This window comes from Heterobasidion irregulare (genome assembly GCF_000320585.1).
Source record: "Heterobasidion irregulare TC 32-1 unplaced genomic scaffold scaffold_11, whole genome shotgun sequence".
Taxonomy (NCBI): Eukaryota; Fungi; Basidiomycota; class Agaricomycetes; order Russulales; family Bondarzewiaceae; genus Heterobasidion; species Heterobasidion irregulare.
Genome location: NW_009258207.1, coordinates 34,830 through 61,830, shown reverse-complemented (window position 1 = coordinate 61,830; position 27,001 = coordinate 34,830). Strand labels below are relative to the sequence as shown.

At 50.2% G+C, this 27,001-nt stretch overlaps 10 protein-coding genes across 10 annotated transcripts; 4 read left to right on the top strand and 6 right to left on the bottom strand.

Annotated features, from left to right (window-relative positions):
• Positions 1-1,036: 1,036 nt before the first annotated feature.
• Positions 1,037-3,060, bottom strand: HETIRDRAFT_389280 (uncharacterized protein). The gene is made up of 4 exons (XM_009552931.1): positions 2,754-3,060; positions 2,202-2,339; positions 1,840-2,132; positions 1,037-1,780 (listed from the first exon to the last, which is right to left on the bottom strand). The coding sequence occupies exons 1-4, from the start codon at positions 2,955-2,957 to the stop codon at positions 1,243-1,245; spliced, it is 1,173 nt and encodes a 390-aa protein (XP_009551226.1). The 5' UTR covers positions 2,958-3,060; the 3' UTR covers positions 1,037-1,242.
• Positions 3,061-4,422: 1,362 nt separating this feature from the next.
• HETIRDRAFT_480377 (uncharacterized protein) lies at positions 4,423-8,263 on the bottom strand (the record flags this gene model as incomplete). The annotated part of the gene is made up of 14 exons (XM_009552930.1): positions 4,423-4,683; positions 4,770-5,393; positions 5,450-5,478; positions 5,535-5,666; positions 5,714-5,946; positions 6,005-6,122; positions 6,187-6,346; positions 6,406-6,474; positions 6,523-6,677; positions 6,752-7,105; positions 7,159-7,575; positions 7,629-7,748; positions 7,942-8,021; positions 8,155-8,263. 14 exons carry the CDS (start codon positions 8,261-8,263, stop codon positions 4,623-4,625), a joined length of 2,661 nt encoding a protein of 886 aa, XP_009551225.1. The 3' UTR covers positions 4,423-4,622.
• A 301-nt stretch (positions 8,264-8,564) lies between these two features.
• On the bottom strand, positions 8,565-10,442 carry HETIRDRAFT_441931 (uncharacterized protein). The gene is made up of 8 exons (XM_009552928.1): positions 10,327-10,442; positions 9,869-10,269; positions 9,697-9,812; positions 9,475-9,637; positions 9,346-9,424; positions 9,161-9,289; positions 8,917-9,104; positions 8,565-8,855 (listed from the first exon to the last, which is right to left on the bottom strand). Exons 2-6 carry the CDS (start codon positions 9,930-9,932, stop codon positions 9,229-9,231), a joined length of 483 nt encoding a protein of 160 aa, XP_009551223.1. The 5' UTR covers positions 9,933-10,269; positions 10,327-10,442; the 3' UTR covers positions 8,565-8,855; positions 8,917-9,104; positions 9,161-9,228.
• Positions 8,624-9,185, bottom strand: HETIRDRAFT_421788 (uncharacterized protein; the record flags this gene model as incomplete). The annotated part of the gene is made up of 3 exons (XM_009552929.1): positions 8,624-8,827; positions 8,917-9,104; positions 9,161-9,185. The coding sequence occupies 3 exons, from the start codon at positions 9,183-9,185 to the stop codon at positions 8,624-8,626; spliced, it is 417 nt and encodes a 138-aa protein (XP_009551224.1).
• A 2,382-nt stretch (positions 10,443-12,824) lies between the features above and the next one.
• HETIRDRAFT_389274 (uncharacterized protein) lies at positions 12,825-15,417 on the top strand (the record flags this gene model as incomplete). The annotated part of the gene is made up of 8 exons (XM_009552927.1): positions 12,825-13,829; positions 13,878-13,912; positions 13,966-14,064; positions 14,118-14,256; positions 14,309-14,615; positions 14,682-14,870; positions 14,935-15,263; positions 15,346-15,417. 7 exons carry the CDS (start codon positions 12,825-12,827, stop codon positions 15,210-15,212), a joined length of 2,052 nt encoding a protein of 683 aa, XP_009551222.1. The 3' UTR covers positions 15,213-15,263; positions 15,346-15,417.
• A 2,223-nt stretch (positions 15,418-17,640) lies between these two features.
• Positions 17,641-18,790, top strand: HETIRDRAFT_436412 (uncharacterized protein; the record flags this gene model as incomplete). Its single annotated transcript, XM_009552925.1, has 2 exons — positions 17,641-18,269; positions 18,340-18,790. The coding sequence occupies one exon, from the start codon at positions 17,641-17,643 to the stop codon at positions 17,989-17,991; it is 351 nt and encodes a 116-aa protein (XP_009551220.1). The 3' UTR covers positions 17,992-18,269; positions 18,340-18,790.
• On the bottom strand, positions 17,933-18,790 carry HETIRDRAFT_411773 (uncharacterized protein). The gene is made up of 2 exons (XM_009552926.1): positions 18,340-18,790; positions 17,933-18,269 (listed from the first exon to the last, which is right to left on the bottom strand). Exons 1-2 carry the CDS (start codon positions 18,520-18,522, stop codon positions 18,165-18,167), a joined length of 288 nt encoding a protein of 95 aa, XP_009551221.1. The 5' UTR covers positions 18,523-18,790; the 3' UTR covers positions 17,933-18,164.
• Positions 18,791-18,794: 4 nt separating this feature from the next.
• On the top strand, positions 18,795-20,566 carry HETIRDRAFT_65736 (glycoside hydrolase family 16 protein; the record flags this gene model as incomplete). The annotated part of the gene is made up of 11 exons (XM_009552897.1): positions 18,795-18,952; positions 19,009-19,173; positions 19,241-19,273; positions 19,350-19,395; positions 19,451-19,520; positions 19,579-19,612; positions 19,690-19,803; positions 19,860-19,974; positions 20,037-20,124; positions 20,184-20,240; positions 20,299-20,566. The coding sequence occupies 11 exons, from the start codon at positions 18,795-18,797 to the stop codon at positions 20,370-20,372; spliced, it is 954 nt and encodes a 317-aa protein (XP_009551192.1). The 3' UTR covers positions 20,373-20,566.
• A 2,180-nt stretch (positions 20,567-22,746) lies between these two features.
• Positions 22,747-25,348, top strand: HETIRDRAFT_389267 (uncharacterized protein). Its single transcript, XM_009552924.1, has 8 exons — positions 22,747-23,103; positions 23,263-23,751; positions 23,806-23,846; positions 23,895-23,999; positions 24,064-24,202; positions 24,283-24,589; positions 24,649-24,837; positions 24,900-25,348. Exons 2-8 carry the CDS (start codon positions 23,518-23,520, stop codon positions 25,163-25,165), a joined length of 1,281 nt encoding a protein of 426 aa, XP_009551219.1. The 5' UTR covers positions 22,747-23,103; positions 23,263-23,517; the 3' UTR covers positions 25,166-25,348.
• A 166-nt stretch (positions 25,349-25,514) lies between these two features.
• On the bottom strand, positions 25,515-26,688 carry HETIRDRAFT_105796 (uncharacterized protein; the record flags this gene model as incomplete). Its single annotated transcript, XM_009552923.1, has 7 exons — positions 25,515-25,595; positions 25,671-25,865; positions 25,918-26,043; positions 26,100-26,201; positions 26,263-26,395; positions 26,428-26,585; positions 26,641-26,688. The coding sequence occupies 7 exons, from the start codon at positions 26,686-26,688 to the stop codon at positions 25,515-25,517; spliced, it is 843 nt and encodes a 280-aa protein (XP_009551218.1).
• Between the last annotated feature and the right edge of the window lie 313 nt (positions 26,689-27,001).

The window sequence follows — 27,001 nt, the reverse complement described above, 5'->3', positions numbered from 1 at the left end:
GACGCTTGTTATGATCGTCAACAAGGAGGTAGTCAATTGGCTTTGAAAGTCGTGTGGATGGAGACATGAGGATTGATGAAGTGGGCTGGTTCTCTTGCATAATTTTTGAGAGAGTCGTGCCAGGAAAAAACGGGTTCCTGAGCGCTTGGCCCTAATAGCCAGACCTTCCTGTGTGACCCGCATGTGACGATCACGCTCCGCTTTGTTTGTAATCTCCGTCGTGAGTCCTTGATATGCCACACATCATTGGTGTCGAGGAGGTGTTTGTAAATTCTGTCAAGGGAGACTGCAAGGTTCCTCTCAATGGAGACCATGATGGTGACCTTGTCTGATTGCTCAGATTCTTGATGAGTACCCTGGGTGTGTGGAAAGCAATGGATTTCCAAAACTGAGCTTTCTGAACAAATGGTAAGCCTGTAAGGCCTGTCAGGCCTGTCAGGGTTAGACAAAGTGTTACGGAGAGTGTACTGAAAGCAGTACTATTCTTGGAGTAGTGTTTGGAAAGGCACTAATATTCATAAATTTACATTGGAACATGTAATCTTCTACAGTTTTCTTTTAAATTTGTTTCTAAGATAAGAAAAGTAAGAACTATTCTGGTTCTCAAACCATGTCATTGTGAAAAAGAGCGCATGGTGAGATACAAGTCAAAATGTGGTCAAAATGTGGTCGCAACATGTGCAGGCACCACCCGGGATCTTTCCGAGGAGCTCAGAAGACCTCCATTCAAGGTGAAAAACTTCCAGCATATTATTTCGGTCATTTTACATACATGATACATGTTTGACGAGGCCTCGTCAGAGAAAATCATTCAAAAATGAGGACACTTTTGTCAAGGGGAGAAAACAGTGGAATTCACACGCAAAACTTCATTCTCCGCTGCGCGGCCACGGCGTGTGCGAACTTGCCGTGTTGAGGGCGTGACAGGGCTTCCCCGATCATCCCGGCCTGCGGTGCTCAGTTAGGCAGGTTCGGGATCAGAAACCCGGTTTTTTTTTGATGCAATCCTCTCAAAAATTATGCAAGACCCTGTAATGGCAAGTTGGAGTGAGCTTGCCACTATCACATGATCGTGTCCGTGTTGGGTGGCACGGGACCCTGCGTCGCCTATCCAGTAAACCTGGATCTGTGGTACCAAGAATTGCCAAATGGCGTATTCAACTTCTAGTGTAATAGCATCGAACGAAGCAAGTAGCGTTATGAATGGATCGTGAAAAGAATATCGAAATCTCCGACTCGAGCTCACTTCTGTCTCTTGTAAATCTTCTCCAAGAAACTCGTGAACACCGCCCGCTTTACGCCGCCCTCCTCCTCAGGCACCTCCTCGATCAGCTTGCACAGCCGGCCGTACACGTCCTTCTCGTACTCCTCGTACTTCTGCCGCACGCCGACGGCCTCGAACACGACCTTCACTCGGCGCTCGCATTCGGCGTCCTTCTTTCCATAGTTGGCGTCGAGCACTGTGCGCTGCGCGGGCGTCGCGAGCGAGAGAGCGGTGTTGATGCACCACGAGCACTTGTTGTCGACAATGTCCGTCCCGATCTTGCCCAGGACCTCCGGCGGCGCGGAGAAATCGAGGAAGTCGTCCTGGATCTGGAAGTATTCGCCGAGCGGGAGGAGGATCTCGAGCGCGGTCTTGTAGGGCTCGGTCAGGTGATCGCTGGGTTCTGAGGGGGATGTGGAGGGGGTGAACATTGGGACGCCGCACATGAGCATCGCGCATGCTACTGGAAGGTAGAAGGAGTAGAAGGCGGTCTTGTAGATCACGATCAAGGAATGCCTGAAGATTCGAGTGTGAGTATAACGATGATGTCAAGCGCTGCAAAGTGAAACACGTACCGTTCAAGAGAGAATTTGCTCAGGTCGACCTTGTCCTCTGGCGCTGTGATGAGATCTACGAGCTGACCCATCTCGGTCTCGTACGACACCTCATGGAACAGGTCCATTAGATCCGTGTAGTATGGCTGACCGCGGAAGTGTTTCCGGAGCATTTGGTACATCGCGCCCTCGAGCAGCAGCGCATCGTTGACAGCGATGGTGCCTACGTCTGGTTGGCGATACCAACATGGCTGGCCTCGGCGGGTCACGGACGAGTCCATGAGGTCATCTGAAACGAGGAAGAAGGCTTGCATCTGCGCAAGCATCAAGAAGAAGACTGTTAATAAAAATAGGGCAGCTGACACGGGAATTTGGCGACGCACGAATTCGATTCCCCAGCCGAGGACAGCGGCGCGCATGTATTCATCATCTGTCAGAGGGCGGCCTTTCAGGATCTCAGCGGTGTCGATGACGCTGATACCGCGGTTGAGTTTGCCGCCTGGTACGTTGTAGTCGAGGACCTGTCAGTTGGAGAGAAACGGGATCAGCGGGCCGATTCTGTCCAGACGTGATGTGAGAAGAACAGAGAGCACTCGGAATTGCTGGTGGAGTGAAGGCACGGCCGGGATAGAACATGGCAGGCAGATCCAACATGTCAAAACAACAACAGCATCTCATCTCTTTAATTCCCAGCTCATTTGGCACAGCCCAGAATTCCAAAGTTAGGCTCTTCCACGCGTCCGATCGCCAAATGAGGCTCTGGTCTGCGACGGCTCGCTCAAGATCGACAGTTTCTAAGGTTTCTCGTGTCTCTAACGTGCGATTTAAGCATCGTCCCGACTAGCTCATTCGGCCTCCGTCATGTAGAGCGCGCGTATGAAGATTTGACGACCGGCAGCTCGGTAGTAGAAACAGGCCATGAGAAAATTACGCACTCTGCTGTACCAGTCAATCGCATCTGGAGGCATTCCATGACCAGAGAAATGCTCTAAAAGCTCGCTGCGGATTGTCGCGAACGCACCCTCGAACCGCTTGCGCGTGGCTGCCTGCGCATCCTTCTTCGTCTTCGCGGCAAGACCTGGGTGGACGGGGCGTGAGCCGTCCTCGCCGAGAGCGACGCTCTGAAATTTGGAAGTCATGCTGTGCGAGAGATAGGAGGAGGGAGAGGTGAAACGGGGGAAAGTTATGAGCAGATGTGTGGCGGCTTTATATAAATCTAGGGAAATGTTTCAAAAATGGAAATGGGAAATCGTACGTTCGGTCCGTCCGGCAACATCCGCCAGCTGCTCTTCCCTGCTCGCTGCCCTGTCTGCCTCCGTCTGCAGACATGCCCTCCGGTTCTTCGTGCTCAGGTCATACCCGTTGGGCCACCGTCGACCACCGTTGGTCGTCGCGGCCGTGGACATCTTGTATAGAAAAAAAACTGCGATCTACCGTGTATTACTACGCAGTGCAGGGTCGAGGTTCTCTTGAGCGTCTGAGACATAACACCGACGCTGTGTTATCCCCTTCATTCTCTTCTGCTCCGCGCCCGTTTTACCCCTTGCCACGATTGCCCTGCAGGAATGGAACGCATATGGATGTCAGCGCTGCACCTGCTCTCAATTTAAATCCGTGCCATCAATGGACGTCCTTTTCTGCGTATGTACAGTAATGCTCCTGCCTCGACGCACCCCGCGTTACTGGCCAATGGACTCTCTATTCCACGCAATATACGGACATCTCATCCCTCTCTCCGTATAGGCTACCGAGCATTGGCTCTGGCCACGCTTTCCCATCAATTAGTCGACCCAAGCAGCCAAGCATCAATGCGTTCTCGACGTTTCCCCAATCATCGATCTCAAAATAGAAATTACCCCAAAGTCCCCTCAATAGCTTCGATTGATCGCACGCGCCTCGCGTCCGACCTACGACCTATCCGATCATCGTTCGCATTTTAGGAGATCCTATCCCTGCAAATAGACAATACGCTACGCCATGACACAACTCCATATCATGGAACGCCACATACGTTTTTCTAATGCCGATGTCAGGACGTGATATGCCGTTCTTATCGAAATGACCGTATCACATCGTGGTCTTAACTACATCAACAACAACGTCCTCGTACCTTCACTTGGGTTATTGAACTGCTCAGGGACACAGCCCCTTTCAGACTGTACCCTTCAAGTCAGTGAAATCCTTGTTAGAAAGCCCTGTCAATGTCAACGCCTTCGAGAGCACAGTGACTTCCTACTGCCATTCATCGTATTGACTTTCGGTGCCATCAATGTAAGTATTAAGCACTGCTCGGCTCTACGATGCTATTGCAAAATAATCGAACCGGTGCCTTCGACAGTGCTTATTCGCGAAACTAAGCCATGCCATTGTCATGCAAGTCGGGACTGTGAATGCTGAAGCAAAATCGTAGTCGCTTCGACTGAGACCTTTGCGAGGTCAGATGACCCTGCTAATACACTTGTGAACTGTCTGATGTGTGCAGCCCCCATACGTAATGCTATGGAAAGGAGAATCCATCATCATTTTTGGCCGCCATGGCCGCTCGGAACGAAGTGGCAGTGGCCTTGTCAAAGGTCGGTCGAATCGACTATGGTTGTGCGTTTTGCTATGAAAGTGGGGAGTTTGTAAATTGTGAGGAATACTAGCTAAAAATACATCCCAGCGCACAAGCTAGAATCGGAAGGCGTATTACTGAGCTCTAGCTATAAGGAGGGTGGATAATGTTCCAATACGTCGGCTCGTACATATTGATGACTCCGTGGACGAGCCTGACCAACCTGCCCCATACCTCATTCGTGCGAAATCTACGATTGCGCGCCCGGTGGATCATGCATATGCCGGAAATAGGCGTCCCACTGGTCCAAGCTGTCGTTTATACATCGGATGTCCTTAAGTCAGCGACAGAGACAATACAAAAGGTACGAAGCTGTGGCTAGCCACCGATAACGCACCCAAAGGAAGCCGGCACGCCGTTCCACGTTGCCAACATATCATCGTTGGCCTGCATCAACTCGTCGAAGGATAAACGAGAGTGTGAGGCCATCGGGGCGGTGAAATCTGCCGCGATGTGCGCGGGGGCCGATGATTGCTGACTTGCCCCACTCACGGAAGACTCAGGTAGAGCCAGGTCGGACAGGAACGGGGGGACAAAATGAAACGCATTTGTCGTCGGCGCCAAGGCCAGGGCTTGTTCTTCAGTGGTTGGCGTTGAGGAAAGATGCGAATCCCACGCAACGCCATGAGGGGCGTCTCGAGCGAACATGGACGACAGGTCGCTGTACCCAGAATGCAAGGCGTGTGCGTTATCAGCGTTGTATGGATCCATCTCGCTCATCGCTGGAGGATGGACGACGGGAATGTGGAGAGGTTCAAGGCCGTTCCAATTTGGCAGTGGTCGCAACTCTCTCGGATTTAAAAACCCTCTCGTAAGGAACTTGCCACGCGTGGAAGCAGAGGTGGAGGATTCAAGAGAAATAGTTGCCACTTTTTGAGAGGGTACGGGATTGCCAGCGCAAGGCAATGAGGGCGTGCCCTGATCTGGATCAGCGCAGTTGATCAATTCAGCCAAAACATCCCTTCCAATCGTCATGAGTAAGCAACGGCGAAGGGAGCGATCCTCAAAGATGCTTACCGCATCCTGCCCGCATCATGCCATCTATACTAGAGCATTAAGCGGTGCACAAGGTGATGGGACAGCAACGAGGAGCTCACCTGACTTCAGCTTCTTTTAAAATCTGTACACTTGTATGCGCCGTGATCAGCTCTGGAATTAGATCCATCGCGGGGTTCGCTCGCTTCATGCCCAGGACATTGATGGCCAACACAACGCCAGATATGAATGCACTCGCCTGCGAAAGCTCAGAGGATATCCATGACTAGGAAGATGCAGACACACCTGTAAAAGCGGACCCACGGCTCGACGTGTCCTTTGCCGTTCGGCCAGTATCACACGAATGCTTGACCGTGCAGCGTTGGTGCAGATTGCAAGCGAGGTACCAGCTAGTGGAGAATCCGTGCTCTTTGGTCTGATGAATGGTCTGTGCAACTGAATTTGAGCGTCATAATAGACGCAGCGAAGATATGCAGAGCTTTCGGCGTGAGCGTCATTTTGTGTTGGGTCCCACTGTACTATACGAGGAGGGTCATGTCAGCAGACCATATGGAACAAACAGTGAAGCTGGCGTACAATGACTAGGAATAGACTCTAGCCATTTGTTGAGATCTGAGTCAAACTCCGAGACTGCTCGCTGCTCCCAATGAGGTCCATGGAAACCATACAGGCTTTTGGATTTATTGGTTTGATACTATTACCATGAATTCCAAGCTATCAGTCACGTCCAATCCTGATTCATGAGCGCATGCACTGACAATTGTTCGAAGGGTACGAGCATGTATTTGTGTGAGTCGTAGGGCTAGGGTAAAGGTTATTACTGATGATGGTACGCCCGGTGGCTGTTTGAATGCCTTGCTAGGCTCAGGATGCACCCAAAATTCGTCGTCACATTCCGTCGGAAAGTCGAGATCATATCTAGCGAAAAGGTCCGATTCAACAACAAAGATGCGCTATTGACAACTGCTTGTACTCACTCTTCTTCCAGAATTCCACACGGTCGGCCCAAAAAAGAGCTCAACGCAACGTCTTCGAACATCAGGACCCTGAAAACTGATTTAGTTCACGGCTGAGACAACGATAACGGTGCTGACCAAAATGCGCGTTTCCAAAGCTCATCTCGCACACTTGGTTCGGCTTTATACGCCCTTTTCCTATGTGCCCCTACGTCGACTGCTAGATGAAGACCGACACCGGCAGTCACCCAAGCCGCTTGTGATTGAGACCCGTAAAGGTAAAGAACAGTAATCTGTATCAAGCCAAATGGTCAAGTTCAACAGTCTATGCTTTATCTCAAGACGAGCATGCGGTATGGACACTTACCGCGTGGATTTGCAAATCGCACAGAGATGGTATGCTGACCACGGATCTTTGTATCATCTCAACTTGCGAAAACCACTTGTACCCGGCCGAATACCAGTCACTTGCTCTCTCCAGGACAACCCGTGGATCGTCTAGATATTTGGCACCAACCGCGCAAACAAGTAGTAAAATCTTCCCGAATTGTGTATCGGTGAGATGTTGAGCATCAGCTATAGATCGCTCGAATGTAGGTCGATGGAGAAGAGGTAGAAAACTGTTGATGCGGTCGAAGTATGCGTTTACGAGATCGTGAAGAAGGTCATCCTCAGGAAAATGATACGGATAGTGCTTATCGTCGTCCCCGATATGCTCCCACTGCACAATTCTTGATGAGTAGACGGATATGCAGAGAGAAGGCAAGGACGAACTGGGTATTGTTTGAAAGCTTTGGCGGTCGATGATAAAGGATCTAGATTATCGCGTTCATGCGGCTCGCCCGAATAATTGGACTTCATGTCAACGGCCCTCTGTAGTAATCGAGCATCACTCGATTTTCCCAACCAGAGGTTGCGTAGAGGATAAAGGGACAAGGCTTCTAATTTCTCCAATATTTGTGGCGACATGCCGTATTCATATTCGTCGTCGCTGGGTTCAGGATCCCCGTCTTCGATGGATACTAAAGCACCTGCGAATGGCAAGCGATCAATGGACCGCGAATGACTAAAGGGTTGGACTTGTGTTGCTCCCGGCATCGTGGTCATTTCTAGAGATATTTTGTGGGAATCTCTGGAAGTCGTGGCCGTATGGACATCCAATGCGGCATCGATATCGGTGTCTGGAAACGCCTGCATATTTACCCATTCATGAATGCACTAATTCAACGTTGGCAGATACGCACCTTCTTGAGAAGGCCCTCCATGGATTGGATTCGTGCTACGAGGCCATCTACATATCCTTGCATGCCCTCTGCATCTAGAACAGGCTTCTCCTTCTTGGGCGCCTTCGCAACCCGACGTTTCTAGATAGTCAGGCTTGTTATTACAATGATTGATGGTAGAAACAGAATACAGACGCATCGGCATACCCCTACCGAGACTGACCTCGAACTCGGACTGAGCCAGTATCAGCGCCAGCTCCGAGCAAGCTCCAAGTCACAACCCGAGGTCAGAGGTAGGATGCCGAGCTCTCGCAGCGTCAGATGACCAACTCACCTTGACGTATAGATAAGTGCATTCTGTATTGAACAAGGTGCAATTTGAGCAGTGATGGTCTGACTGGTCCATTCCATCGCCTGGTATGCCATATCTAGTCAGAGAAATCCCACCAGAGCGAGTGAAAGATGTCTCTCACAGCGAACTAGACCCAAGATTGACGATTTGCGAGATTGGTATAACCAGAGCGAGGAGTCAAGACATATGACAAACCTTTCTTTTGCCTACAGCGATCACACGCCTTCTGAGTTTGCTGCCTTTTCTTTTTCACGGCTCGAGAGACGCTTTGTGTCGGGTCAGATGAATCTTCTGCAGACGACATAGTCACTGAACAGAGACAGGAGATCTGAAGCCACCGTCGTCGATAGCAGTATTAAAAGGGAAGCGGATGACAAATTCATGGGACATAAGGCTCCGTGCGGCCAATCCTGGTGAGCATTTAGACCCTTCACGGAACGTTTCGGGCGCCATGGATTGAGAGCTCTACAACATAATGTCGAAGTAACCCTAAAAGATGAAACGTTCGAAGGTCGGCGACATTGATCCTCGGGGTAACCCACTGGTAACCCTGCGTATTCCTGCGTAGTATCCACGTATTGCACGCGTCTCCCGCGCGCGGCGCTCCATAGCGAATCTTGTGGTGTAAACATCATCACGTCATACAGTGCAATCAATCATGTATTTATACTATTGTGGGCCCACTGTACTTCGTATCGTCAGATGCTCCGTTCTGCGACCAAAAGGTTTTCATGGGCAATGCATCTCGGTCTTGGCGTACGCTGGATGATGTCCACACTTCGATGGGTGCACGCATGGCATCGGCACCGTTGCTGCCATTTCCCGAGTCCATCATGTTACTAGAGCCGCTGCTGATCTGCCGCTTGATCTGCAAAAATGAGACAGTAGACGATGCCCTGCTCCGACCGACCATCCTTATAAGAGAAGTCGAAGATGTTATGCGGACACATGACATACCACGAAAGGCATCACAGTATCGAGGGAGGTGTATGTTCCGTATGATGAAGCCAAGTAGGTGACTAAAACGCATAGAATACTTGAAGTGTACAAGGCGCCGCTCTCAACCATAGCAATTATAACCGGTCGCAAACTTGAAACACTCTGGCTGGCGTTACTAGTACTCCAGATCCGGATCGTAATCAGGGCTAAGACGGACAATTTCAGACCTTCTATAGCAGTCAACGAGCAAGGGGACACTGACTGGTGCAGTACGCTGTGATGACCATGGTCAAGACAAAGTACACGGTCAACCCCTAGTTGATCCGTGTGTCAAAGATGGGCGCTGCGGAGGGTGCATGTGCAATCTGGTTCATTGTGTAACATCCGACCGCTGGAAGCGATCGCAAATATCAAAGAAGGTTCTTACGACGGTATCGACGTACATACCAAGATCCACGACGTACATGATCACTGGTGCGACAACGGACCATACTTTCTGACCATAGACCATATAGCATCGCCACATCTGAAGACGACTAGTAAGCGGCGAATGACAGGAAAAAGCAGAGGACTGACAATGACGCCATCTCCAAGCATAGTTTGAAACCAATAGAGAATATTCTTCGCTAGGAAGAGCGGGTTTTGATATATTGTCGAAGTAGACCTCAGCCCCGCCGATGGACTGGGTTCCTGCGATTACAAACGCGTTACAACTGTGGATGAAGTCTATGACTAAATCCTAAAGGAAAGGTAAATCAATCCGGACAACGCAGGAATGGCTTTCGGACGATCGCTCACGCCAATGGCCAACACCATCATGAGAACCGCTACCGGCAGCAGAAACTTCGGTGTGCGCGAGTTTTTCGATTGCAAGACGATCATGATGGCTATGATGCACAGGGTGAAGAAAGTTCCTAGAGCAGGACGGTCAAAAGGCGTAGTATGGGCTATATGTTCAAGGACGCCATACCAAAAATAAAGGTTTCGAGAAACAGTGCGAGATACTCTGCCTTGTTGAGGCTGATGCTACCCATCCTTGGCCTATAATGACCGCGAGCACGTTCTAAAGTGAAGTGGAGAGGTATGCACCAAGAGCGCCCGATTTTCGTGTTCGTGAGATTATTTATACCAGCCTCGCTTCATACGTTGTGAGGTGATATGCCGAGATTGAGGGCATGCTCGGGGGGGACATTGAAATCTGCAGATATCCCGGCTTCAATGGATACCTTTCTTTTGGAAGGGGTTTTGGCACGCTTTTCAATACGATGGAAGGCGAGGATCGAAGGTGAGCATTGTTCAATCGCGATACAAGCGAGAACGGAGATCATGATGGCCTGCTGCAGATATTGGGTCAGAGGTCCTATGATACTGCTATTTGACGACCGCATCAGCATAACGGCATGTAAATCATAGCCAATATTTTCTCGCCTTTCTTTGAGAGGCATTGGTCTGTTTGAGCTGATCAATGGACTATGAGCTGTCGAGTTTCAAGACAATGATGTCCAGTCAAGAGAAGTTGTAGATCATTGACAGCGTTCGCAACGTTCACAGGGAAAGGATGACAGACCGAAGCGGCGAAGACAAGTAGGGATGATATCTAAGCACTTATACATCGGGTGATAAGTTAGTTATATCGAGTTTGAATTTTAGCTCATTTAGGGTATATCAAGCATATACGTATTTTTTCAAAATAGTTTCTTGATACGATAAGCGCAAAAACCTCCCTGCATACGGCCTTGATGCTTCCGCATTTTCGTAGAGGAAGACTCACCAAGTACATACGACAACGTTTGAACAACAAGATTGCATGCCATCTATTGATGGAGATGTACAGCCGTTCGGGAAGTATGGACGCCCAAGAACTCCTTTGATCTACGTTTCTTGTGCATCACGTAAATCGCCATAACTCTGCCTCCGTCCGACTATTAAGGGAAGCCCAAGCGAAGTCCTTCTCACGTTCGTGACGAGGATGCGGGATGTGGGGTGATGCTTCTTTATTGTCTCGTCCGCGATTGTGGATTCGTGAATGATACCATAAGTATTCGCCAGTGTCGGCCTGCGATAGTGCAATGTAGTACGCGAGAATTCGCGCTCAGTGAGTAGAGCTCCGCACCTTGCGATGCATCATGGATGCCCGTCATATACCTCATCTCATTTCCGTACTGAACCAACCACTCAGATGCCTCAATGCCAGGGCCGTCGAAATTTGGAAATTACTAAGCAACAGCTTGTCGTATGATCTCATCTCCTGCTCGCCTCCAGGGGGGAAGTCCTCACCTCTAGAGATTCCCGGAATCTGGTTGGCGGCCTTTCCATGGCTCTTGAACCCCTGAAGGCCTGAAGTCCCACGCAACAGTAATCTCGTCTTAGCTTGGCCAGCAAGTTACCATGTAGTCTATGCCTCGTCTGCCAAGTTCGTTGTGAGAATCGTCAGCGCCGTAAATATGCTGGCACGAAGGACCCCAATGAAGATGAATTGCCTGCCTAGATAAGGTGATGCCGGGCTTACCAGCGCAATACCTGTCTTCGCGTTGGACAGCGGATGCGAGCTTCAACGTGTGATAAGAGCTTCATCCACAGTGTTACGAGAAAGCATATATAATCAAGCACTCACGCGATCGTTCACTCTCCGTTAGGCACCTGCATAGTTATTCGACTGTGTCAGCATTGGATCCTAACATCAAATCGGACAGGCTCTCTCTAATGGTTTCAAAAAAAAAGGCACCTTCATGTAAGTGCTACATATTTGGTCATGCTAGGCGAACTATGATATCAAACCCCCTTCACTGTTTGGGGATAGTCACAGGAACGATATCTATTCATCAAACGTAAATGGATAATCGTCTTCTGTAACATACGAAAATTACTGTGATCACTACATGCCTTCCTTGTGAATGAACCGACGCTGTGATCGATAGCGGTCTTATGAGGGAGTCTTGTTATGTTATACTGAAAAAACAATCAGCACGTAGAACTTATTATATGGCTCCAGTTATTTGATGTAGTCCAAGTGCCTGCATTTCTTCAAACGTCGTTGTTGAAGGCGTACACAAGTCTGGGAGCTTCGGGCTCGTTGATCTCCGAGACACCCTGCACCAGCGTCACGGGTTCTACCGGTTTCCTGTGCAAAGAATGCCGAAAGTATAAGTGATGACAGACATGACATCCACAGACAAGCTACGTACAGACTCAAGGGAGGCGCGCCGCTGTAAGATAAACACAGGGCTCCTCCGACCTTACCAAGAAGACTATAAACTAGGCAATAGCCCTATAGTTCAAAACGGCAAGCTGGAAAGCATGGACGAGTTTATTCCGAGGCCCCCTAGATGGATGCCTGATAGGAGAATGCTTTTTAGGACTTGCGAGCTATCGATTCTTATAGATGTACAGCACAAGCTCACTTTTGCTTCGCCGAGTAGCCTACAGCTTAGTGAACGACTGGGGCGCTGACCGTTTCGAAGATAGTAGACTGCGGCAGGCGCCAAAGCGGTGACATCACAAGGTGTGAAGGCAGGGGGCAACTGGTTATGATTGAAAAGCAGGCTTAATACTCTATCATAGACACTGTATGGCTTGTTGGCCTGACGCGAAAGAAAGGAAGATGAAGCAACAAGGGACGAAGGCAGCGTGAGGATACGACGATGTTGGTTAACGCCTGTGTGACAGAGCGTGACATACCAGGGTCTGTTTCCCGCGTTCGGCGCAGTTCGGCGCTGGCTGTCATCCGGATCCAAATATCGACTGCCGCAAGGTGCAAGCTAGTCACGGTGTCGATGACTGTAGGGAGCAGCCAGTTTTTGTGGTCAATCCATACACCCTTTGATTCATGAGTGTCGACGGAAAACGTCTTACATATCACTTGATCCTCCGTCAGCTCTCTCCTCTAGTCTTTAACTATTCACTAACTGCGCCTTCTGCCGTGCACCATGGAACAGTACTTCTATGTGCCCAACGACGCTTTGAATGGTACCAGTAGCGATTATGACATTCACCCCGACAATCGTCATGTCCCCCAAGAACTTTCTTTTTTCACAGAGCCTTCCTTAGGGATGCCCTCAGTCGACCCACATGCCTACCCCTCTCCCTACCCGTCTCCAGCACACCATGACGCACCAATGCCTAGATCCGACCACTTTGATTCTCGTGGTGTCCAGGATTTTGCTCAGCATAATCCGCCAGTAGAGGCTTACTTTCCCCCGCCGATCCGAGGTCACGTTTCGCAGCCCGTCTCGGACAACTCGCCTCGGCCTTTGAACCAGGCTACCCAACTAGAGGTTCTGCGGGAGACTCGTCGCATTCGAGAGCTTGAGCTTCAAATCGCTGAAGAACAGCGGAGGCACAGCGAAGAACGTCGCAAAGAGCGCGAGGCGGAACTCGCACTAGCAGAGATTCATCTTCGCGCTACCTCTGCTCCTCACGTAACGTCATCGTCTACTCCACAACAGTTTAACTGGCTCAATCCTTCAATGGAAGACCTGTTTGGATTCGGCACGCCCTCGACTCTCGTCCCATCAACGTCACAGATCCCTCTTCCCTCATATCTTCCCATGGAAACTTCCACCCTCCACGAGTCTGCGACTTTGAACACCGTTCCTCAGCCATCAGAAGTCTCTGCGCCCTCTTCCACGAATCTCGGTGGCAAGAAAAAGACTATCCGGCTCGTGAAAGAACATCAGGCGCACTGTGCGTCTTGTCACAAGCTGATGTGCCATCTTCAGCTACGCGGCGAGCGTTCCGAGCTGGACGTGCGGTATGACATGTCCTATCAGTGTGACGAGTGTCTTCCCCTTCAGTCGACGCAGTCCAGCCGGAAGAGGACAAATCAGGTCGAGGACACCGCGCTTCCCACCGTGTGCACTGTCTGCACTCGGGTGCAAGGTCATGGAGGCTTCATCGCCCGTGATAAGGCGCCGCTGATGTTCACCGTCGAAGTACGTCTATGCGGCTGATCGCTTGACAATGTCTGATTTTCCTGACAGGTTATCTGTATACCATGTTCAGAGAAATATAAACGGTACTCGCTCTGACACTTTGGAATTAATTTGTGCTGATGACGAGTAGGTGCAGCAACTGTGGAGGAGGATCTACAAAAGGCGGTATAGGCAAATGGAGGTGTAAGGAGCTATTTGACGACAATCGGAAGACATGTCGCCTTTCGCATGCTAGGTAAGCTCGAACTCGACTTATGACGCTTTCATGCGTTAACATTTCTATGCCAGGCTTGGTGCACGGGACATGGAGCTGTCTGTTTGGGAGATACCACAAGATGTAGCAGGAAAAAAGGAACTGCCCGCGCTTCAAGAAGCCTGCGAACAAATGAGGCGAGAGCATTTTTATGCCAAGCTCGCGGTTCCAGAGGTCGGCACGTCTGGTCTTAGCACCCTCCACGAAGCTGAATTTTAAAGTATAGGTCCTCGAGCACCAGGATGCAATCCGAACTTTCGCCGACATTGAAGAAAAGATAATTAAGCACGAGTTCCCAGCTCGTCATCTGTGGACGGATCCCCCTCAGAGTGCAGGGCATCATATCTATGTTGCTCTTACCTGGACGAAAGCTCGTGCGCGTCGCGACAAGAGCAAGCCAGAATGGACGCAGTCAAGCAAGGAGGAAAAGTCCATGGACGAGTGGGTAGCATACAACACTCGTCGGTCGAACGTGCTAATGCCTGCAAACTCGATTTTGTGCGGAGCATGGATCACTGAATGGGTTGTTCCAGGTGCGTTGTCTATATACCTCACTAGTGATTATCGTGGTGCTTAACATCACTTTTTAACTCCCTCAGATCGCACGTTGCTCATGGGAACGATATTGCCGTTCGACTACGGCGATGTCGAAGATCGCAGCACCTTCTCTTACGGCGAAATTCTCCAACGCATACTGAACGAAATCATGCAGCACAATGCTGACTTCCCGAACGACCCATGGCATCCTCCAGAACATCTCTGGGCTGCCATCAAGTCAAGTCCGTATAGTGAGCAGCCATATTAGTAGGCAACCTAAAAGCTTGTCCCACTAACGTTACACCGTGTCTGCAGCCCTCCGACAGCGGCTGATGGAAACGCTCAAGCGGCGATTGGGCTTTATTCCCATCGAGGAATACCTTACACGCTACCCTGACACAACGCGCCGCATGTTCAGCGCAGAAGCTTCCAGTATCGCGCGATCTGTGGATAGGCGTCTCGTTGTAGATGAGGAGTTGAGTGTGATGGCAAGGTACCTGGGCAAGGCGATCACCCTGGAAGGTCTCGAGAGGATGAGAGCAAGACATCTCAACAAGATACCAAGGATCATGGAGGCTGCCAGTTCTGAGTAGCACGAGTTGGTCGTGCCCGAAAACAAATATTTATTCGACTAGGATCATATTGTAGGTTTATAGGTAATATCCACATTGTCTACAGGTTACTCATCGGTGCTTGGAATGTGGGATTGGTAATGAGGAAACTCAGAGCAGGACTCGACCCTGCCTTGTCATATATGCTGTTGTCAATATATTACAGAACCCCGACCTCGATAGTGTCAAAGACTGGGGAAATTCTTAATGCGAAAAAATCTCTGAAAGAGAGAACCCACAGGAGCGGTGATTAGAGGCACGCGAGAAGATGGTCGTAGAACAAATAGGTCAGTGAAAAACTCAATTAGCGTGGAATCATGTAGTCCATACCGGACCTTGACAGTGTCAACAAGTTCAGGTGATCCAGAGCGCCCTGGAAGTGAATCATCAACAGCGCCAGGACAGGACAGAATGCAATGGAATGAACTCTTCGTTAATTGATATCTCCGGCGCTGATCAGACCGGGCCATTTACTCTCTTCTCTTGTATTCCTCGCTCATGTAAGTATAGTAAGGATGAGTGAGGCAGCAAATGTCCTATGTCCTACACACGCTACAGCAGCACATCGTCTCACTAACAACGTATATGTGACGGATGCGAAGCTTTTGCTTGAATGCGATCTGCAGAGCTTGCGTTGTCTCCCCAAAGATGTTGGACGTGTTGATTCCATGATTGTAGCGAAGGATCTGGACCAGCATTTCCTCGCGAATCCATCTGCAGCTATCTGTAGTGACTGTGGGGGTACGGCAGAAGCATCGCGGTTATTAAATCAACAAGAGACTGCAATGCATAGATGTGACTACTAGATGCGTGTTACATGGGTCCCACCATGTTCCTCGTTGTGTTGTGGTGTTGATCAGCATCAAAGTCCCAAAAATCAATTCAGCCAATTTGGCACCGATGTCGAGATACACACGTTCGGAATTGGACTTTGAATTGCTAGCCCAAGATAAGAGAAAGTCACAAAAGGAGAACGTGCCACGTACCCGGTTTGAACGAGTGACCTTCCCATGCAGATGATTCTACAAGTGGGATGCGATAACCACTACGCTAACGCGGCGATGTCATTATGATCTGTAAACACGCCAAAGACCTTAAATTCTCCAAGGCCATCCCCATCGGCTGATCCTCCTCTCGATTCACTTCATCATCGTCATCTACATCGCCATGCAATGGCATCCACAACCTCGTATAGCTCATCATATAAAAAACTAGACAGTATTTCAGGAAAGACTCAGATGGCTTGTCGATACCAGTGCAGGATATTAGACGCCAACTGGTTCTAGGTATGTCCAGAACGCGTCTGGAGTGATTCACCTCTCGACCTCGATCATCTCGTCTTTCAGAGTCTCGAAACCTTTACCGAGGCCATTTCAATGGCCTCCGGATACATGGGTGCTCTTATGCTTCTTGAATTACTAGGACCATGCTTCCTATTTACTGCAAGTTACCTGAAAATCTAGCATCATCGCGAAAACGTACCCTTTGGCATCCTACAACCCCTGGAATCACTTGCATACTTCGTATGTGGCGCGTTCTGGGCGACATCAAGACCATTCTGGACTGTCGGCAAACGTTAGCCTGATGCGCTAAACAGTCTCGATGCTAATATCGGGGCTGCACGGAATTCCGTGTACGGTGTGCATACGGCGCGTTCCCCCCAATTCCGACAGTCCACCCCGTATAAAACCAGGGATGGAGCGCGTTATAATGATACATCATCCTTACCATAATGTCTTCGTCATTTACGCGTCTTCCTACTGCTCTCACACGCCTCACACACGCTCCGCACCATGCGGCGGTCATCCACAAGAGGCTGCTCAGTACTGGCAGTAAGAAATACTCTGTATGATTTCCTTATGTTCCTTGTGGAATTCTTCAACTCACCAGTTTATCGTCTCGCGTGTGATAGGGCATACCTTTCGATTACTCTAATAAGAGAACACTTGCTCTCAAGTTCATAGCCTTCTGGGGAGGAAGTTTTTCTATCCCATTCGTTGCTAGCTGGTATCAGCTGTATGTCTCCCTCGACTATTTTCTTTCTTTCTATTTACCTCTTTCTTCTCGTAGGCAGAAGTCGGGTGGTGGTTCAGCCAAGGCGTGACCATCTATCGGTCCGATAAAGGCTGGAGAGGGAGAGAGAGAAGTATGGGTGGGCACTTGACCTACGCAATGCTTGTGATAGACGCGATGGACATCGGAGGAGAATGCCGTACATTATCATGCCTTCCAGACATAGAATGGAAGTAATACCACCACGCGCCTGTGGGAACGAGATGGCAGAATCGATGTCAATGTCATCGCGCCTCATCCACGCAAATTTCGCCAGTGACATACCGCGAGCTTCCAAGTCCCCACCATCCACACCGACAGAAAGTTAAATCTGTTTGCAGCATTACACCACCTATAAATGGGTAGGATCGTTTGTAGATCGGACTTCCGTTACGAAAAGCAGTTCGAACAACATGACACAAGAGCTCAGTCACGTGTTTGCGGGACTAGCTCATATTGCGACTGCCATTTCGACGATTGCATTCTCGGCGTTCCCAATGGCTTTCAAAAGGGACGTTTCTCTCCGTATCTAGTGTATGCTTGCTCGGATCACCTGCTCACTACAGTATCTCCAGCTCTTGTCACAAGGTTGTATCTGCGGATGGCTCACATTGATGTCGAATCGGCGCTGCCATCGGGGCAGTCCCTCTCGAATGCTCAGGTCCTGTTGCGATATCTGCTTCCAGATCATTTGACCTCTATGAGATAACCTTGCGACTGATCTCGGTCATATTGGCAAAGATGATGTAGGGTTCAGCACGGAGCGCCGCATTCTGGTGGTCAATAGGTGCGGGATCGCATTCATCGTATCGATTGCTATCTCCCCCTTTCGTTCAATAAATCATCGAAATTCGACGCCGACGTCTTGTTGCCACCATCAACTTATGTCCGATAGGATTGAACACGCTCTGAAAGCATATTGCCTCTTCCAAGCAAGCACTCTGCGTACACACAAGACAAGCTATAATCGGAAACTTCGGCTGTCAAGTGCGTCTACTGACCCTCCTTCCTTCGGTGAAGCGCTCCATGGGCTCATGACACCGGAAATTTCAAGCAGCTGATATACGCCAGATGCCAGCGGGAGCTTGGTCCCACATGCATACTTGCAATCGATTCGGCTGTCTCGGGACATACCCCATTTCTTATGTATGCATCCGCCGGGATAGTTGACCTGGCGGAGGCGTTTGTGTGCAACCGGACTTCCATCTTTGGGCCTGACGCCTCGTTTTTGGATGATCATGAAGTGCGCCCGTATACATCGATACTGCTACCACCTGGCACTTTGAGCTCGTTCTCCCTTTTCTGTCATGATTCCGAAGAAATCTCAAAGTCGTTCCCATGGTCCCTCCGCAGAATATGACCACCCATCGCATCATCTGTCGTTGGTTCTTTGAACGATTCGAAGATTCATTCTAGCTTTCGAATATGGTATATATACCCTCTACTCATTCTGGTATTTTGAGTGCTTTGTCCACTCTTTTACCCTTCTCCGATCTCTCCCCCCTTGTCTAAATGTGGCGATTTATCTCTATCTCGACTATTGCTGTCTCTGTGCTCTTATCTGGTCGTGCTCTTGCGGCGTTGTATTCTCTGAGTGACAATTTCCAGGGCAGCGCGTTTTTCAACGATTTCTCTTTCGAAGCCATAGCGGATCCTACACACGGCCGTGTGTGAGTGTCTTTGGTCCATCAAATAGAATTACTAATCGTAGACTGTGCCCACGCAGTAACTACGTCTCCAAATCGACTGCGCAGAGTGATGGTCTAGCCACTGTATCAGGGAACAACTTCATCCTCCGCGCTGACGATACCAGTGTTCTGAGTTCAAGCGGGGCGGGGCGCAACTCATTCAGAATTCAGTCGAACAAGCAATACACCACGCATGTCGCTGTGTGAGCTTTCTTCGACATGCATATGTGCGGAGTGGGACTAATTTCATCTTCTATCGCGAACCTCCAGATTCAATGTAGAGCACATGCCGGAGGGATGCGGGTAAGTATTTCCTTCCCAACTGAGCCTTTCCCCGAAACCTTTTCCCCGATCCGAGGCACCTTATGACTTCTGCCAGCACCTGGCCTGCCATCTGGGAGGTTGGAGACAACTGGCCAAATGGGGTAAGTGCAGCCAAATGTGGCGATGCCGTACGGATAACCTGTGGAATGTCATCAGGGAGAAGTTGACATTGTAGAAGGCGTCAACGACGAATCACCGAACACTTCCACGTTGCACACCAGCTCAGGTAATTGCGCAGCTTTCGCGCCCTCTACTAAAATTCAACGTGCCTTTTCATCCCTCAGGATGCACGATGCCAGCGTCTCGCTTAGAAACGGGGTACGTTGTCCCATTCGGCGGAAAGCCTCCCTACCGCCGAGTCTCTCAATGGAGAAGGCTGATCCCCGCACCTGCAGCAATCCATTGCAGAACGACTGCAACGTTGCTGTCAACAGTAACGCTGGGTGTGGGGTGCAAACAACCGATGCAAACAGTTATGGACCTTCTTTTAACAAAAATGGGGGTGGTTGGTACGTGGCCTTCGGCGTTCTGCGTGTAGTAATCCGCATTCACGGTCCGCTCGCAGGTACGCAATCGAGCGCACAAACAGCTTCATAAAGGTGTGGTTCTGGGCACGCAACGATGGCAGTGTTCCCAGCGACGTCTCCAGCGGCGCAAGCTCTGTAAATACTGGCAACTGGGTGAGGACCGCGGCCCATTCTCTTTTCTGAATTAGGCCATATGCGCTAATTCGCGCACAAAGGGGACACCGGACGCATACTTCCCGAATACGAGCTGTGACATCTCATCGCACTTCGGGCCAAATAACATCATCATCAATCTCACTTTCTGTGAGTGACGGCAGCTATCTCCTCTTCAGCTGCCTGATAAATTTGGAATGCCTTCGCAGGTGGCGACTGGGCAGGGAACGTTTATGCTTCTTCGGGTTGCCCGAGCACATGCGTTGGTGAGTGCTGTCCGGTACCCTACACTACGCTATACTACATTTATCACACTCCCATTAGACTATGTAAATAACAACCCCAGCGCTTTTGTCAACGCTTACTTCGAGTTTCCATGGGTCAAGGTATATGAGTGATGGTCGTATCACGCTCATATCTGTTTCCTTGGTCTTGCTAACCTATTGGGCGCTGGTGGTTGATTCACCATTCTCGGCGGTTTATTGTGCCACAGCTACTTCCCTCGTCATTTATTTCCAAGGTTCTTCTACACTTACATAACACATTCTTGATGACCTTCGGCGCACCCCATTGTGTTATCGATATTCCCCTCAAACGGTGAAAGAGAACGGAAAGTGCGCTATCCAGAACCCACTTCAGTCCCTTCTTGTTGCCTGCTGTGTGTCCCTGATGACGAATCCCGGAAGTACAATTGTATTTCTGTACCATCTCCCTTCTGCAAATTCGAGACGTTCTTCGAGATGAACGTCCTGACGCGATCGGATCGAAGAGCGCCAGGCGGAAGAACGCGTTGAACGAGGATGAGACTAGATGCACCTTCTATAGCTGGGTATAGATGAGATTCTGGGCTTAGATGAGATTCCGAGATGTATCAGGCGGATCAGCGTCCCTCATTATCAAGTGAGGATTTCAACGCAGCCAGCGTGATGCTGTAAGTCGAATACCACGAGTGATGGGGATAGGGTTTTGATAAGGACGAGATCCAGTGGAAACGCGTTCCCAAAAGGGAAACATGCACTCAAGAAGCCGGCGGCAGTGCTCGTCTAAAAATAGCACATGCCCTGCAAAGCTTGAATCAGCTTTTGCCACCATCACAGTACGCACTGTACAGGACATCGATCGCAATGAAAGCTATGTCGTCAAACGTTCTCCGCTCATATGAATTTGCTACTGCTGCGCTGAGAAGGCGCATAGTCTAGGATAGTTCTGGGATGATGGATCAATCATCAGTCAACGAGGAAAAGATTCAAAGAGACATCTGGAGAATACAGCAAGGAGATCACTAACTACTTCATGATCGCCCAATCTTCGAATGGTCAGCGGTGGCCAGGCCATCTGACATCGAGCTTCAAGAATGCTTCAAGGATGGCTGCCGACCGCTGATGTGGCACGCTCGAGTACTGCTCGAGTCTCTTTCTGGCTACCTTGCATTTGAGAGGCCAAGCTAAGCTTTCCGTACGCTTGTTAAGCATGGAAGCTTCAGACGCCTTGTTTCTGAGCAGTTATATGGATCCTTACGCTGGCCACGAAACTTATGTCGTGATCAGCTCTAACTCCTTCTGTCCATGAACATCCGAAAACTTCACTGGCATGCGGAGCTTTTATCACGCTGGCCTCTGCTTACCTTCGGTTTATCGAAACAAATGTTTTTATGAAGAGTTACTCAAAGCCAAGATTGAAGGAGGGGGCACTGCTTCACGCCAGTGAGATAGAGCCTAAATCCCGCGTGCATAGCATAACCCACGTGCTAACGCGCACTGATTTTGAGAAAAGATCTTCATCAATGTCTCCAAGACTATACATGGAGTAGTCGACGTTGCAGCGAAGCTCTCGGTCTGCCGTTGCCCCCACATGGGGTTTATCAGCGCGGCGTGTGACATCAGAATCAGAACATTCTACTGTGCGTACACCTCCCTGTATATGCTGTAAAATCTCGCACTCTTTGGTCATACCCGTATTGAGTGCCGCAATGGACCTCTTCGGAATGATTCGCCGCTTGATGAAAATCTTCTGGGGCCTTTTGGCGGATAACCCTTTACCCCGTAAAATTGGCTTCACGACCGACCAAGCTCAACTGTGAGTGTCCCAAGCATCGAACCCGTGGCGCGGAAACGCGGAAAACGATGGCGGGACCACTGACTCTATTATCACCTTCCTGGGTGCAGAAGTAACAAACAAGGCCTTACACCTAGAGATTATGGGCCGCTATTTTCGTGGCAGAATGAAACACGCCGCGGATGCTGGACATAGCGGGGCGCTCGCAAGTCGCTACTCTGACCCTCCGGTACTGTTTATCTGCGCCAACCTCTAGGACGAGTACTACCCGTCATACGTTACTCCTAAGACGACCATATGCCCTTCCATTCCTCTTCGTCAACCTTGACACTACAAGTTCGGATAGTACAAGTGCCTGGTTGTGAATGACCCACACGGAGTGATGTGTGGATTACCTGGGCATTGCCTTTGCCTTTTGGTGTAATCGTAGTCGCGATCCTCCCTCGCTTTAGTATCCCTTTAGACTCGTTGAGAATACAAGCACTGCTAGTGACCCGAGAACCATGCCAGACGTCGATCACAAATGGTTCGCCGGAAGATGCCGGTGATTACCATCCGGCTTAAGCCCTGGTTTGGGCGTCAACGATGTTCGATGCGGAGAACAAGCTGAAGCTGTGCTCTCTGCACTTCGCAGATAAAACAAGTTCGCAACCTGACCTACTAATTACCCTCCCAGTACCCCCAGCAGCCTGAGGCTCAATGGATCCCTACATCAGCGATGTATACGCCGAAAACGCGTCAGCTGGCAATTCGTCTTATGCCCAGCTCTCGCATAATGACCTCCATAACAACCCGCAGCATACACTTTTCTCCTCCGCACCACTGATACAGCCCAACCATCCGCTGCCACTTGACTCCTCAGCCGCCGTCAACGTTGATTCTTTCGCAGAGCAGGCGCTCCAGCTCGAACTCCTCCGAGAGACGCGTCGAATCAGAGAGCTTGAGCTTCGAATCGCTGAGGCCTCTCGCCGCGAGAGCGAAGAGCGGAGGAAAGAGCGCGAGGCCGAGCTCGCGCTCGCACAGCTCAGTAATACTGCTACATCCGCGCCAGCTAGGCACACTAACTCAGCTGCGGTCGTATCGACATCGCGTGACAAGGCATGGACTTCACCCACGTTCGCCGTCCATCCAGACCCCATGCAACTCGGCGCTGTTCTTGATGCTTCTCAGGGTACCTTCATGTCTCAATTCACCATGACGCCCAACCTATCCAATACCAACGAATCCACGGAGATCTGGTTCAACCCGCTTGTAGACGATGTATTGAATGGCTTTTATCCTGGAGGTGTCCTTCCCGCTTACTCGAACACTTCGAGTCCCAGCGCAGGTTCGTCACAACCAGCCTTTCGAGAGCTTGCTACCGCAGATGAAGAGCAGAGCGAGGGCTCATCGCCACAGCCTCAGAGATCGGCAAGTGCTGAGGGTAGCGTGCGCAAACGACTGGGCAAAGTGATACAGGAAAAGGACGTGATATGTACCCAATGTGGCATGCACATGGCCAAGATGATACTTCGTGGGTCCAAAGAGGAGCTCGCAGCCGCTCACGATATGGTTTATCGCTGCCTCGGATGTCAGCCAGGGATCGTTAGCGGGGTGTCGCGCAAGCGAACAAACGAAATGGAGGACACTAACGCGCCTGCGGCATGTGACGTGTGCATGCGCATCAAGGGCCATGGTGGGTTTGTTGCACGGGAACGCACTACTATCTCATTCACCGCAGAGGTGATCACTCTCGAACTTGTCCTGAACAGACCCTCAGCTCACTCAAGTTCTTAGATGATATGCCTCTCGTGCTCAGTGAAGTATAGACGGCGAGTGTCTTCTTGCATGACATGTTTTTATCCCGCTAATGCTGGAGTGGACAGGTGTACGAATTGCGGTGGAACCTCCGCCCGCGGAGTAATTGGTAAATGGCGCTGCAAAGAGCTATTTAGCGGCGGGCGTAAAACATGCAGTCTCTCACATGCAAGGTGCGTGTCATGGGCCGCGAAGTCTAAGGACAACACGGGGATTCATTCATGCTCTGCAAGTCAGGCTGGGGACACGCGACATGGAGATGGCAACATGGGAGGCCCCCACCGATCTCCAAGATGCAAAAGAACTACCTTCGCTGTTAGAGTGCTGTGAGCAAATGTGGCGTGAACATGTTCTCTCGCGCCTAGCAGTACCCGAGGTAAACACATTATGTGCCCGGTTCAACTTCCTGTTTTTCATGTCACAAACGCTCAACACTGCCCCTAATTTCTGTCCCAGGTTCTAGAACATCAGAACGAATTGAAAACTTTTGCCGAGATCGAAGTTGCCATTCTCTATCAGCGCTTTCCTGGTCGTGAGCTTTTTACGAAACCGCCAAAGTCTCCGAACCATCGCCGTTTCGTCTCGTTTGCCTGGGCTAAAATACGTACGCGGCGAGACAAGTCTACGCCTGAGTGGGCCCAGACCAGCCAGGACACAAAGCGTGCGGACCAGTGGTTAGCGTATAACATGCGGCGCTCGACGGTATTGTTTCCGAGCAATTCCATGCTCTGCGGTGCTTGGCTGGTCGAATGGGTAATACCAGGTACGCGATGACCTCACTCTCGCTCTTTAAGCATGCTCCTGATATACATGGTGCGATAGATCGGACGTTCGTCGTCGACAGTCTCTCGCCGTTCGGCAGTGTCGGCGTTGATGAGCGCGGTGGGTTACACTGTAGGGAGATCCTACGGTGTGCACTTGCAATGCTCGTGGAACACAACACAAAGTATCCAGATGATCTGTGGCCAGCGCCTGAGCATCTCTGGGTCGTGATGAAGAACAGCGAATTGAGTACGTACGCTTTCCTTTCACATCAGCTATGATACTTACATATGTAACAACGTCCGCCTCAGCCGCACGAATGCGTGTCGCCGAGGGTCTACAGCGCCACTCATTCTTGCCACTGGACGAGTACCTCGCGCGACACACGACAGCGCGGAAAGATATGTTTCGCAGAGACGTGTGCGCGCTTGCCGAGTCGCTTGCCGAGCGCCGCAGCAGAGCCGATGACGAGATAGACGTACTGGCATTGCACATGGGCAATGCGATGACGCTGGAAGCGCTCGAGCGCAGGACGCTTGGTCAGCTCAGGTCCTCAATGCGAAAAGCGGGACGGTGAGGTAACGTGCTTGGTTCAAGTTTCTTGTCGTCTGCCCGATCTTTTTTTCTTGGTTACATTCTGAGGATTGCCGCTATCTGTTGCATCCGGATTCGTTACGACCCATCGCATACTGTAAATATACACGAGAATACGCCAACCCCCTGGCCAATGCATAGGCACCGACAATTCTGCGTCAGACCCCATCGGGAAGCCCAGCCAGTGCGGCCACGCCGGCCCGGCGCTACTCTCCAGTCCAGCGCAAACTTGCTTCCATCTCATATCAAGCACAGGGTTAGATGGCAAATGCCATGAGACATCAAGAACAGAAGCAAGAATATTTTTTGATCTGTGGTGTTGATCATCAAGATCAAGGCGCGTGTCGAGTTAGCTTCCATCCATGCACTGTTGCTCTGACCTCCTCGTCTCCTGGATCATCAGGGAACATCGGCTGCCGGATGGAATCAGAGCATAGACATGATTATTGAGTATATATGTCTCCTCATATTAGGTGTGCGAAACTTACAGGAAATCGCTCCGTGATGATTTCCTCGCATGTCCACCCTTGATCGTGGGCCTTGCGGAAGAAGTCGAGGTCGCGCTCGGCAAGATGGGGACGATGGTGTGTATAGAACACGATGAGGCAAGGAGACATATCAACCGGTGGTGGAGATGGGGTTGACGAAAGACAAAGAGCACAGGTCTTCAGAAGGGCATCATGCTATGAGGTGATAAGATTAGAAATCAGCCAACAAGAAATGGAGACAACGCACCTGTGAATGATTGAAGACGAGATCGGACATGATGATCAAGTCAAACTTTTGCTGAGAGGCAGACGTTTTCGACGTGTCCTGAAGGGGGCTCAGCAGCGGTGCAACTGCATGTCCCCATATATACCCCTACACCTATCTCAACGGTCGAATCCTGCGAAGCTATTGTTAATGACAAGCCGCACCTGGACATCCGCCTTTGAGCGCGCTGTCGAATCTGTATTGCGCTCGACGTTGTAAGCAAGGTTGTCAATAAGTGCGGTGTCGGGGTAATCTGTCAACACGACCTATTATAGTAAAAGCCAGTGAAGTATGAGAGCTGCTACAATGATCCGGTCGCCGACGTACTTTGCGAGCGCCGTTCTTCACGGCCACGATTCCAGGAAGTCCACCACCTGCACCGAGCTCCAAAACGCAACGATCGTGGTATAGCTCCTGATGCTCATCAAGGTAGGACGCGAAGGAGCGGGATGCGTTCCATCTGCTGTTCAAGATTAGGGACGAGACGGATACGAGAAGGAGGGGATATGTGTAACTTTCAAGTAGTGTCCCCAGAGCGGATGACTTCCGACCAAGCGGATCTCGATGGTTTCCCAATCAAATTTATTCAGCGCACGCTTGCGAGTATACGTTGAGAAGGTTGGATCAGGAGATGGAGGACGTTCAGGCTCCTGAGAAGTGGGTGAATCGCTGAGTATTCAGATTGTGAATGATAGGACTTGCAACGAAAATCGAGTCAAGAGAGAGGCCAGGCTCGTCTTCGATGTTGGACATGTTGTCGCGACTTGGAAAAATGCTGCCACCAGATGCAATGATGGGTCCAGACCTGAATTCAAGGTTAGGGTCATAGTAACATCTCTCGCCGCCACTTGTGACTTATGCAAGATATTCTACTCCCTTTTCTTTCGATTGTATCGGCTCTTGCAGTCTATGAGGTAGAGAACACTTGTAATAGACTTCAGAGCATGATTCACCAACTCGAGCTGCATCTTTTGAGTACTGATGATCTTGGCTCGAAAGTATGCTTCGGTATACCTCACTTTGGTGCGTGCCATGATTTGATCATCATACTATGAATACTTATCGT

Bases quoted from the DNA above. Each gene is read 5' to 3' on its own strand.
- HETIRDRAFT_389280 (XM_009552931.1), bottom strand. From the start codon at position 2,957: ATGACTTCCAAATTTCAGAGCGTCGCTCTCGGCGAGGACGGCTCACGC. The intron at 2,340-2,753 runs GTGCGTAATTTT...TCCAACTGACAG, and splicing joins CGATTGACTGGTACAGCAGA to GTCCTCGACTACAACGTACC. The intron at 2,133-2,201 runs GTGCGTCGCCAA...ATGCTTGCGCAG, and splicing joins TCGGCTGGGGAATCGAATTC to ATGCAAGCCTTCTTCCTCGT.
- HETIRDRAFT_411773 (XM_009552926.1), bottom strand. From the start codon at position 18,522: ATGATCATCCAAAAACGAGGCGTCAGGCCCAAAGATGGAAGTCCGGTT. The intron at 18,270-18,339 runs CTGCTTGAAATT...CAGTAGACGCAC, and splicing joins TGGCATCTGGCGTATATCAG to TTGACAGCCGAAGTTTCCGA.
- HETIRDRAFT_441931 (XM_009552928.1), bottom strand. From the start codon at position 9,932: ATGGGTAGCATCAGCCTCAACAAGGCAGAGTATCTCGCACTGTTTCTC. The intron at 9,813-9,868 runs GTATGGCGTCCT...GTCCTGCTCTAG, and splicing joins TCTCGAAACCTTTATTTTTG to GAACTTTCTTCACCCTGTGC. The intron at 9,638-9,696 runs GTGAGCGATCGT...CCTTTCCTTTAG, and splicing joins TGATGGTGTTGGCCATTGGC to GATTTAGTCATAGACTTCAT.
- HETIRDRAFT_389267 (XM_009552924.1), top strand. From the start codon at position 23,518: ATGCACATGGCCAAGATGATACTTCGTGGGTCCAAAGAGGAGCTCGCA. The intron at 24,000-24,063 runs GTGCGTGTCATG...TCTGCAAGTCAG, and splicing joins TGCAGTCTCTCACATGCAAG to GCTGGGGACACGCGACATGG. The intron at 24,590-24,648 runs GTACGCGATGAC...ATGGTGCGATAG, and splicing joins GGTCGAATGGGTAATACCAG to ATCGGACGTTCGTCGTCGAC.